Below are 11,482 nucleotides of genomic sequence, written 5' to 3' on the forward strand. Positions count from 1 at the left end.
CAGCTATGAAAGCAAAAGAGCAGACCTGCCCTTCAATCAGTGCTCGGAGTCTGCTGAGGCTTTGTTCAAGGGATTTTGCACATGGTTAATTATATTAGATTAGCACAGATTCCTCTGCTATTCACATTAATAAGCTTGTCTGTGTGGGTGTTTATAAATGTGTATGTGTGTGTGTGTGAGAGAGGGACTCTCAGTGTTTTCCATGACAGGGGCCAGACAGACCCTCAGGCCCAAGTCTCTCCTGACAGAGCCTGTGATTTATCATCTAGTAAGCCCCTTGTTTCAAATCTACACACACACAGACTGATCAGTTATGTTCTCATGTGGTTAACCACTCCTCGAAGAGACAAATCTCTCAATAAAGTCTGAACTTCCTTACGTAGTGTGGAAGGTGCTGTCCCTCCAAAAAATGCAGTTTGTGCAAAACCATAACTCCACTGCAAGCAGGAGAGTCATACACCTATTTTTAATATTTTTTTAAAGGGGCACCAGTGGAGGTTTTAGGATACTAGGTTAATTTAAAACAACTTTTACCAAGTGAATAGTTCTTTCTAGTATTATTAAAGTGGGTTGTCTAATGTTATGAGTTTTTTGTTTGTTTGTTTGTTTGTTTGTTTGTTTGTTTGTTTGTTTGTTTGTTTGTTTGTTTGTTTTTTGTTTTGTTTTTTTAGCATGAACGGTTAACTGAGTAAATTAAGTAAAAATTGCAACTCAGTTTGAAAGTAATTAGTTTATTAATACTGATCCAAAGTTTGGTGTTGGTAAGGTTTTAGATTTTTAGTCTTCTGTTCTGATTAAAAATATTAAGGTATGTTCCTGTGGCTCAGTGGTAGAGCATTGTGTTAGCAGTGCAAAAGGTTGTGGGTTCGCTTCCCAGGGAACACGTTAGGTAAAAAAAAATGTTAGCCTGAATGCACTGTTAGTTGCTTTGGATAAAAGTGTCTCATAAATGTAAATTAATATGAATAAATATGACTTGATAGAATTATTTGAAATAAAAATATTTGGTAACATAATAAATGTCTTTACTGTCACTTTTGAGCAATTTAATGCATCCTTACTGAAAAAAAGTATTTATTTCTTTCAATAAATAAATAAATAAATAAAATACTGTCCCCAAACTTTTAAATAGTAATAAAAAAATTTGCACACATTTAAAAAGTCTTTAATCCATTTTGGCATCCAAGTAGTTATTTGCATAGTGTTATTGTGTAATTTAGTTGTTTTTAGCTTAAATTATATTTTTAATAAACTAAATAAAAAACATAGCTTGAAAGCTATTTATCTTATATTATGTATTTTTACGTTTAAATGCATGACTGTAAGAAGTTTTAGACTTTAGGAAGCAAATTTACATTTGGAGACTCACATTTTACACAAACCATCATATTTATAGTGCATGAGACTTTGGGTCCTGTAGATGAAGAATGTCAACATTTGTTTTCCCATCAGCCCTTAGGCAAGTATCACCCAAGAGAGCTCTCTTTCATAGCCTTCACACTTCCTCAACTCTCAGGGGGTCTGCAGAGCGTGGAACTGACCACCCTCAGCAGCCTCTGAACGACACTAAATCAGGCCTTCATGAAGCTGCTGCTGCACTTTTCAGGTTCAGGGGAGGAGAAGGAGTATCAGATGAGAGGAGAGATGAGAGAGGAGGATTTAGTGTGTGGGAGGATTGCAGTCTGAAGTTGATTTGAAGCTCTCCCAAGTTGCCTCGCTGCTGTCTCCATAGTTACTTTTCTGTTTTTTTGCAGAGTTTTGTTTTTCTTTTCGAGTTCTGTTGGTGACTTACTGCACACATGAGTCACATTTCAGAGGGCCCACAATTGATAAAGACATATATTTCTTTTAAGGGATAGTCCACTCAAACAAAAGAAGATGTTTTGACTAAAACTATGAAAGTCAATGTACATTCTTCAAAATACATTCTTTTGAGTCCCACAGAAAAAGAAAAAAGTCATACAGTTTTAGCTCAACATGAGGGGTGAGTAAATGATGAGAGAATTTTCATTTTTAGGTGGGCTATCCCTTTAATATAAAGCATCAAATCTAAAATGATATACCTTCCAGACTTATCTTAAATGTAAAGTGTTTAAAACATTTTCTCCTGATCCTGTCAGTGTTGACTCTTCAAATCAATGGAGCACCTGTTTGAAAACAGTCATTATTTCTCATTAAAGGCTGGTGTCGCTCATGAGCTGAAATTACAGAATTAAAACAAGAGAACGCAACAAAACAGCTTGTTGCATTCTCATTTAATGCATGAGTCCTTACTTGAGCGAAGGAATTAGAGGCCACAACTCTGCTGAAGGAAAGAGAGCGTGAAACCACAGATCTAATGATAAAGAGGGGGAAAAAGTCGCCTGGCACAGGGAGCCTCAGCTAGGCACTACAGGAAGTCCTCTGTACAGAGAAGCTAGTCATTAATCTGATGTGATACCTGCACTAGGTTGGCTGTGGGCCAAACCAAATAGGGGTAACGGCAGAGGGAATGCAGCCCTTTTCCTCCGGCTTTGAATGAGCTTGTCTAATTAATATATGGACTCTGTGTCACCAGGAAGCAATTAGGGGGTGTTGAAGTTGTCACTTCTTATCTTCATTTAAAAACCACTCTTTAGGGGGCAGTTCCTTACACAGACCAGTGACTTGAACTCTGTGCACTGTAAAGCTTAGCTTTAACCTTTTAGCTAAGTATTATTCACTATATTTTTTGAGATGGTACTTCAGGTTTTGCCATGGAAATGGAAAAGCTTCAACCAAATTACTCACAATAATTCTCACAAAACTTTTCCTGCATGAAGTGTATGCGAAGAAAATATATGTAATTTTTCATTATTCATTATTTTATTTATATATTATGCTGTCATGTTATTTTATATTAGCATTTTTATACAGACAGTTTCTAATATATATGTATTAAAAAAAGATTAAAAACAGCATTTGGTTTATTTTCAGTTATTTAATTTAAAATTATTTAATTTAAATTCTGACCTTTTTTCCCATATAACGCAAAATGTCAGCTCTTTTTAGATATTACAAAAATGCATAAACAAACATAACAGACAATTTTCTATCAGTTGCAATTTTACTGTTATTTATTTATTTCTTATGTCAGACAATTTATAATAGTTCTAGAAACTATCACTAGAGAAGACATTGACTTATTTCTGGCTATTTTTCTAATTAATTCAAGTATAGTTAAAGATGAAAAATGTTTGGCTTTTTATTATTATTGCATTACGTCAACGCCTTACATATTTCTAAATTCAGTATTTCTGAATTCTCTCTAACATCTAACTTTGCACTGGGAGCCATCTGGATCGGATAAGAATAAATGTTACGACATGTCTCCATGTTGGTGATGGCAAATAAATCAATAATACACTGCTTTGCTGACACTCCCACATTTCACGTTTGCTCCATAAATAGATTAAGTTACATTTGACTTCATTGGTTTTATTAAGCATCACATACAGTTAATCATTTTGGCATCCAGGGAGCCACATTCATCTTTCCAGTCCTTTATATAAGGAGCCTGTTTGTGGGGTTACACACTCACTGACTTGACCGGCAGTGACATACTGGACACTTATTGGCTTCATTGTTTATTATGTCTCAGGGTTGCCAGATTGGGCAGTATTTACGGTGCTTTGTGACCCATAGCCTGGCTTTGTGAATTGGTGGGGTGACAGAGAGGCCAAGGTCTGGTTCAGGTAAGGCTAGGGTTTCAGATTGACTCCCCTCTATTTACCCACCCATAGGATTCACGGGCCAATTCACCCACCGTCCTCCTTCAGCAACACAGCTATAAATGTCACCTGACTCCTGCCGCACCAACACTTATTGACAGGCCTTTTATTTCTGCCAATTTAATGAGGTTGAGCACTCCTGTTTCATTCCCTATGGCCTTAGAAGTGCTAAACATTATTGCTCCTAATAATTCTCTCATATTATTGAAGCAAGCTGGATGATTATTGCTTTAAATAATAGCAAGTGGTTAATATTGAGTCATTTACATTTTATATTCATAATTGCCAGGTACTTTGTCTGATTTGGCTCTGCCAATGCAAATATTTCCAAACAAAGCAGCAGTAAATCCGCTGTGCAAAGCAAGTGGTGTTTTGTTCCTAAATTAATGATATTTTGAACAAATAGGTTGAGTGAATGAATCAATCACTTACTTATAAATACATTCACTTGTTTCATTCCTGAGTCAATCAGCATTTTTTAAAGGAATTGTTTGAAAAAAATATTTGATGGCTCAAGGCTGGAATACACTACATAACGTTTGCCCAGATTTTTTCCCCAATCTGGAAAAATTTACACTAGTTGCCAAAAGTCAGAGAAAGTCTGCAGATTTGAGATTAATAGAAAATCGCATAGTGTATAATGATTTAGCTTCAGACTATAAATCCATCCATTTGGATGATATCAAACATATTTGATATTTTGAGCCAATTTTAGAACACATTGTTTTCATTTGTCATGTGTCTCCTAGCAACAAAGACACACATTTCTGTGCGAGTTTGCTGTGATCTGAATGACTTTAAAGACTGTTAATGTATGATCCTTAGTTGTCAAGTATATGATTGTAAAGCGTTTTGGGTGTACAGCAATACACAATAATAATACAGCGCTATATAAATGCTTCATTCATTCATTCATTCATTTATTCATTCATGATGCCCAGTATTTCCTCTATAGCTACAAAATCGGTCAATGTATGGCTAGCATTTTAAAATCTTTTTTAAAAGTCATGTAGTGCATTCCTGCCTTTGCTCACAAAGAAATCAAGACCTGCTCTGAGATCTGAATATTTTCAATGAGCCAGATTATCAAAACACATCAAATTATTTTTTGGTGAATTTGACTGAACTGATTGCAGCAGTAGAAGGGATAGTCCACCCCAAAATGAAAATTGTGTTATAATTTACTTACCCTCATATCATTCCAAACTTGTATGACTTAAATTTCTTCCAAATGTTGATAAAAATACATTTCAGTTTTCATTGACTTCCAGTATATATTTTTTTCTATAAAAATGGGAACCGATACTATGTGACTGGTTGTAACGAGTCTCAGCTTTATTGAATTAGACATGTCTGATTCAATATTATTGAAAAACCTGCAGTAATAAGTGCTCAGAACTCTATATATGCTCATAATAATGATGTACTGAATTCCAACCTATTAAAGCTCTATCTTGTCCCTGAAAAAAATCAGGTTGTATGCACTGTGGTTCCAAACAGAAACCCCATTAGGGAAGCTCTATATTAAAGCTAGATTAGCAGTTATTTGAGTGAAGGACAGTAAACAGAGAACAGGCACGAAAATATGAAAGAGAGCAGCTTCTGTTGATTTGTGACAGCAACGTATTTTAATCCAGTCTGTGTAAACCAGAAAAGAGGGCTCTAATGTAGTGATGACAGCATGATTTATAAACTTAACGCTTACAGATGTCTTCCCAACCACTGCATTCTGTGTTCCTCTTCCCTTCTCTCTCGCTCTATCCCAATTTCTATTTATGACAGGAAGATACTTCAGAGCTTTTTCAAACCCTTAGCACTGAAAAATGTACAGAAAAGCAAAAAAAGTTTACATTTTTTTAATTGGCTTTAAAAGTCTTTATACAAACTTAATAAAACTTCTAATTTATACAACTTAAAACTTTATACATCTAAATGAACTTAATACAAAATCAATCTATATTTGAGGAAGGTGTTCTGATAGGTGATTGTCAAATTTGGGGATCCCTAGCATTAAAACATACAGAAGTGTTTCCTTGTATGTCAGTAATGGCATAAGAGTATAGTAATAGTGAAAGCATTGTGACTGAATTTGTGTCATTTATGGTAATTAAACGCTAGATTAAGCCACTGCATTGACATCTTAAATTCATCGCGTATTGTATGAGTGTTTGTCCACTCTCTGTGGGAGGTACTTGTGCTTCATGATTTTTATGGTGTGATTAACATCTTGATCTTTGACCCATCATGTTTGAGTTTTTGTATTCTTCGCGTATTGTGCATTTGCGAACATCATCCCAGAAAGCAGCTGTCATGCATTCTTTGAAGATGAGAAGGCTCGTCCTTAACTTACTGCCTTATCTTGAGCAATGCCTATATGAATGTTCGCCATGCACACAACAGAATCTACTGGCTTCTGTAGAGTTCATGTATATTCAAGCAAGAAAATGACAGTCTGTGTTATTCTAACCCTTTTTGAATGTTTACAGAAAATTATATGTTCGTTCTATTCTATTCCCCATGATGTCACTGTTATGCATGGGCTATGAAAAACAATTATGGTATTAAGTTAGGATTAGGATCTTGAAAATAAAAAAAACAGATTGTGAAAATTATTGTGCAATTTTTAATTTGGTCTGTTTGAAAACTTAAAAAGAATTACTCTTAAAAGCTGAACATACAATTTTCAGCATCATTACTCAGCCTTCACAAGACCCAGAAATCTCCTCTGATTTACTATCCTTCAGTCTTTTTGGTCATTGAAACCTTAAAGAAATAACACATCAGCATTTACAAGACCCAGAAATCTCCTTACTTGAGTAAAAGACAGTGAATACCTTTCCTTCAATTTTATGAACATTTATTAGAACAGCTTCATTGATGTGATGCGAAAATTATATAATTCAATAATGACATTAAACAAGCTGCTATAGTTTATAAGAAAATAAAGTAAACAATATTTTTTTTTTCTGTATCTATTTTGTGTGCAAATTTACATCAAATACAAATAGTACGATTTAAACAATATTTTTTTTTTCTGTGTGCAATTTACATTTTCCTGCATTTGATTTGCATTCTCTAAAAGTTTTTTTTTCCTCAAACAAAATAGAAAATCATTGAAACTTTCTAAAACAGTGGTTCTCAATCGGGGAGCTGGGGCCCACAAATGGGCCTCAGCAAACTTCCAAAGGGCCACAGTGTGACTTAAAAGTGTATATATATATATATATATATATATATATATATATAGAAAATATATATATATATATCAAATCGGGGAGCTATATATACTTATTAATATATTATATATATATATATAATATATTAATATTCTAATATATTCATATAGATTATATATATATATATATATATATATATATATATATATATAATATATATGAATATTATTAATATATTAAAATAATCTGGAAAAAAAACATGATGCAAGATAAAGTCCCTAACTAAATATTGTTTTTAACACTTCTGGAATCATGTCACTTCTTTCACACAAAGAGTTTCTCGTGACATATCGAACAGTATGGCTTCCCTCCCTGCTCCTTAAACACACCCTGACTCAGCTGCCGAAGGCAGAACGCACACACAAAGTGTTCAGGATGAAACTTGCGGTCCAAAGCAGCGATGCAGCGACCCGAGATGGGCTCTCCACAGGTCCCACACAGAGTGCCCTGTCTAGAGTGATAGTGCAGAGAACAGAGGGGCGGACGGCCGTTCTAATGGAGGAAGCAATCTTTTGTAAGGGTTTTGAGAGTGTTGTGGAGATGTGGAGAAATTTTTTGTGAAAGAGTGTGTTATAGTGTGAGGATGTGGAATTCACCTTTGAAGTTCACCACAATGGTACAGACTTATTTATAAGGAGTTTATAAGGAGTGAGACACATGACAGTATTGTATTCCAGCCTTCAACGCCACTAATTCACTCACCGCACATACAAAGCAGTCAGGATGCCAGGTTCCATTGGCTGCAGACAGATAGTTCTCCTTCACTGGCTCTCCACAGCCAGAGCATTTGGGTGCAAAGAGGCTGTAGAAATCCCTCGAGCAATATGGTTTACCGTCTTTCTCCATAAAACCTAAAAGACAGATTCATTCAGTACAAAATGTGATTTCTCAAATAATGATGGAATCTGCGGTTGTCTCACCATCAGGTCCAAACAGATTTCCACAGTGGGTGCAGAAAAAATGTTCTGGGTGCCATGTTTGATCCATCGCTGTTAGAATGTTCTGTGAAAAACACTAAATTATCACCTGCTTCATTGGCTAGAATAATTCATTTATTTGTGAAGTGAAAGAGTTGAAAATTATATTACACATTTATTTATTCAATTATTTACTTGTTTTATTTTAAGTACAGTAATTTTATTGTGTTGTATTGCTATTTACTCTAATAAGTTTAGTAGTTGGGTCTAGAGCAGTAGTTCTCAACTGGTGGGTTGTGGGTTAAGGCCCAAAAATGATTCATATACAGCAGTGGAAAAAATATATATATATTTATTCAATAAAAACTATATTTTTGTTTTGAACTTGTCTAATTTTCAATTAACATGCCCGAGGAAATTCTATCAAGGAGCTTTCAGAGGGTAAACAGAGACATATTGCGGGTCACCTGAGTAATAGGGCCCTTGCAGTAAGCGCAGCGGGGGGAGAAGAGGTTCTGGTAGTCTTTCTCACAGTACGGCTTCCCATCTCTCTCAAAGAAACCACTAGTGCCGAGTTCTTCCCTGCATGCCGTACACACAAAGTGTTCTGGGTGCCACACCTGACCCAGAGCTGTGATCATCTGCAGTTTGGGATATAGGATGACATATTTGTTCATACAGAAAACTCACAGTAATTCATAGATTTGTTGTCTGCATTTTGCTTGTACCTTCCCAGCTATACACTTGCCACAAGAAGCACAATGGCCTTTGGCAGCTGTACGGACCCCCATTTTCTCCATGTCAGTGCTGAGAGAGCCCAGCAGGTCGTCTATAGCATCCACATTCTTGGATACTTTCTCTGACAGAGGAGGATGCTGTGGTTTCTTAGTCTCTTTCTGGCTTCCACTATCACTTTCTTTAGTTTCCTCTGGTTTTTTGTCTTTTGACTTGCAAGCCACTGGAGGTGGGTTTGATGTGGGAACTGGTTCTGAAACCTACAACATAAAGCATTTTTGGACAATTTTAATGACTTTTCTTTAAATAATTGACTTAAGGGGGTATAAATTAGGAGACTTAATATGCTTATACTGCCCTCTTCAGGTGATACTTATAATGTGCAATAGTGATTTAACTTAGCTGTTGCATGAACAGATCAACTGATGTCCACTTCATGTTTCTCTCACCTCCAGGCCTAGCCCTAGCAGCTCATTCATGATGGAGTCGAGCTCTCGTGTAGCTGTGCCGGGACTCATCACTCCTGCTTCCACAGGGACTGGAACAACACTAAAAAAATATCTTCTTCTTAAACAGCTGAACCTCAAAGGACACCGTGTATGCCAAAAGGTTTTTTAACCATACTTAATAAATATGATACATCAACAGATTTTTTTATTCAGGATCTTTCTGCTACAAATTTAGGAAAAAGGTGGATATACCTGTAGTGATCATATGTCTTTCCTGGACCAGCAACAAATCCAGAAGATTCAGTCTGTAATGGGAGGAAAAAGATATTAGAATGGCTCCGTTTGGGCCTTAATATTACAGACATTTAATAGTTCAAAGTTTGGGGTCAGTAAGGTTTTAATTTTTTTTAAGATATTCATACTTTTATTCCGCAAGAATGAATTTGTCCAAAATGACAGAATTTTTTAATTTATTATTTATGTCATATGAATGCTGTTATTTTGAACTTTCTATTCTTCAAAGAATGCTGAAAAATGTATCACGGTTTCCACAACAATGGAACACCTGTTTTCAAAATTGATAATATTAAGAATTTAGTGAGCACCAAATCAGCATATTAGAATGATTTCTGAAGGATCGTGTGTAACTGAAGACTGGAGTAATGATGCTGAAAATTCAGCTTTGCTATCACAAGAATAACTTACACTTCAAAATATATTCAAATAGAAAACGGTTATATAAAACTGAAATAATATAAGCATAAGAGACAAATATTACCAACCCCGAACAGTTTTTGAAAGTTTTCGAAACTTTAATGATTTTTTAAATTCTTGTTTAAATTTAATTTGAAAATGAAAATGAATTGGCCTGAAATGTAATTACTTGTTCAAGCTGAGTTGTGTTGTTACTTTTAACCGAGGCTCCCAGTTGGAGAGTTTTGGGTGGAATGGGTGCAGGAACATTTGAAGTCTGGGTGGAGCTCTGAGCCAACTCCTCTAAAAGCATGTCTGCAATATTATATTCACACATGTGAAACACCTGCACTGAAATCAGTGACACTGAGCACACAAACTTTGACACATACGCTGACAAAAAATAAATAAAAAATCTGCATGCATGGTTATGATTGAACTAAAGGTAAAGCCACTGCACAATTTAGCAATCCGCGTTATTTCCTGAGGAAGTGAAAAGGCACGTTGCTCTCATCAAAACGGATGCAGAAAATGAAATAACAAACACATGAAATTCAAACTTTTGCCACACTTTTTTGCTGACATAGAAAAGGTCACTTAATATAGAAATGGGTGATCTGACCCACTTCTGTTAAAATACCAGGTAAATTGGGAGTTAAAAAAAAATCCTTTACAAGCATGTCAATTTATTCTTAAGAGTGACAGGAGTGATTACTTCTCACGGGGAAGAAAAATAAACCCTTAGTATACCAAAATGCCACCAGTAATGAATATGCACATATTTATTTCTCGTTCTTTCTTTCTTCATGATCATCTTATTATTATTATTTTGTGTTTTTTTTGGATTACATTCTCTTAGAATGTCCTGGGTAAACAGACCTGTTACATCTTCAGGGATTCTACACTGATGCTGTTGTTTGGTTGTTTTAAAAAAATGCGCTAAAATTTAATGTGTCTATTCATTAATGTGTTTTGTCTATTTTCTAAAATGTCACAGCTTGTCACTGATACTGCACTGGTCACATTGAAATGTGTGAAATGCCGATGAGGGTTTTAATGTAATTTGAGGAAACCAATGATAATGTCCCAGAAAAATTATCATACAACAAATACCTGCTTGCATTTATAGGTCACAGTCTAAATGAGTCTACCAGAGAATTGCAGTATTAATAACAGGAATTAAACTTAGAATAGAAAGTCATCACAAAGCTGTTACATCTTTAGAGATTCTACACTGTTTAAGTCTTTAGTGTTAGAATGACATATAAAAGGTTGAACAACTCACCAAGTTCATCCATGGTAGTCTGGGGTGTGAGATGAGAGTTAAGCAGGGTGTGTTGTGTGTTCCTGATGAGCATGTGTGGTAGGGTGATCTGATACATGCAGCTGTGGGTTGAGCCCAATCTCATACGTGAAACTGATGTTGCTTCCTTTTTGTGTTCTCGCTGTGTCACTCCTCATCTCATGTCTTTCACCCTGTTGCATTTTGCTACCGTTTGCTAACTGCACTTTGAATATTTTGAGTGGCTGTGTGGGCCCTATAGTATTATAGAAATTAGATGAGCTTGTGTATCCATTTATCAAATACTTTCATTTTATTGCTATTAATAGTTGTAGTAGTAATAAATGTAGTGGTATTACAAAACCAAGTGTATTTAGTCTATGTTTCAGCACATTATTGAAAATGTTTTTAGCAGTTTGAT

The 11,482-nt window shown here is 35.3% G+C and overlaps 1 protein-coding gene across 1 annotated transcript; it reads right to left on the reverse strand.

Moving 5' to 3' along the window:
- Nucleotides 1-7,607: 7,607 nt before the first annotated feature.
- On the reverse strand, nt 7,608-11,335 carry lpxn (leupaxin). Its single transcript, XM_042762043.1, has 8 exons — nt 11,065-11,335; nt 9,970-10,094; nt 9,339-9,391; nt 9,087-9,186; nt 8,631-8,897; nt 8,370-8,543; nt 7,906-7,987; nt 7,608-7,836 (listed from the first exon to the last, which is right to left on the reverse strand). Exons 1-8 carry the CDS (start codon nt 11,186-11,188, stop codon nt 7,625-7,627), a joined length of 1,137 nt encoding a protein of 378 aa, XP_042617977.1. The 5' UTR covers nt 11,189-11,335; the 3' UTR covers nt 7,608-7,624.
- Between the last annotated feature and the right edge of the window lie 147 nt (nt 11,336-11,482).

The sequence above is a fragment of the Cyprinus carpio genome, chromosome A8, assembly GCF_018340385.1.
Source record: "Cyprinus carpio isolate SPL01 chromosome A8, ASM1834038v1, whole genome shotgun sequence".
NCBI lineage: Eukaryota > Metazoa > Chordata > Actinopteri > Cypriniformes > Cyprinidae > Cyprinus > Cyprinus carpio.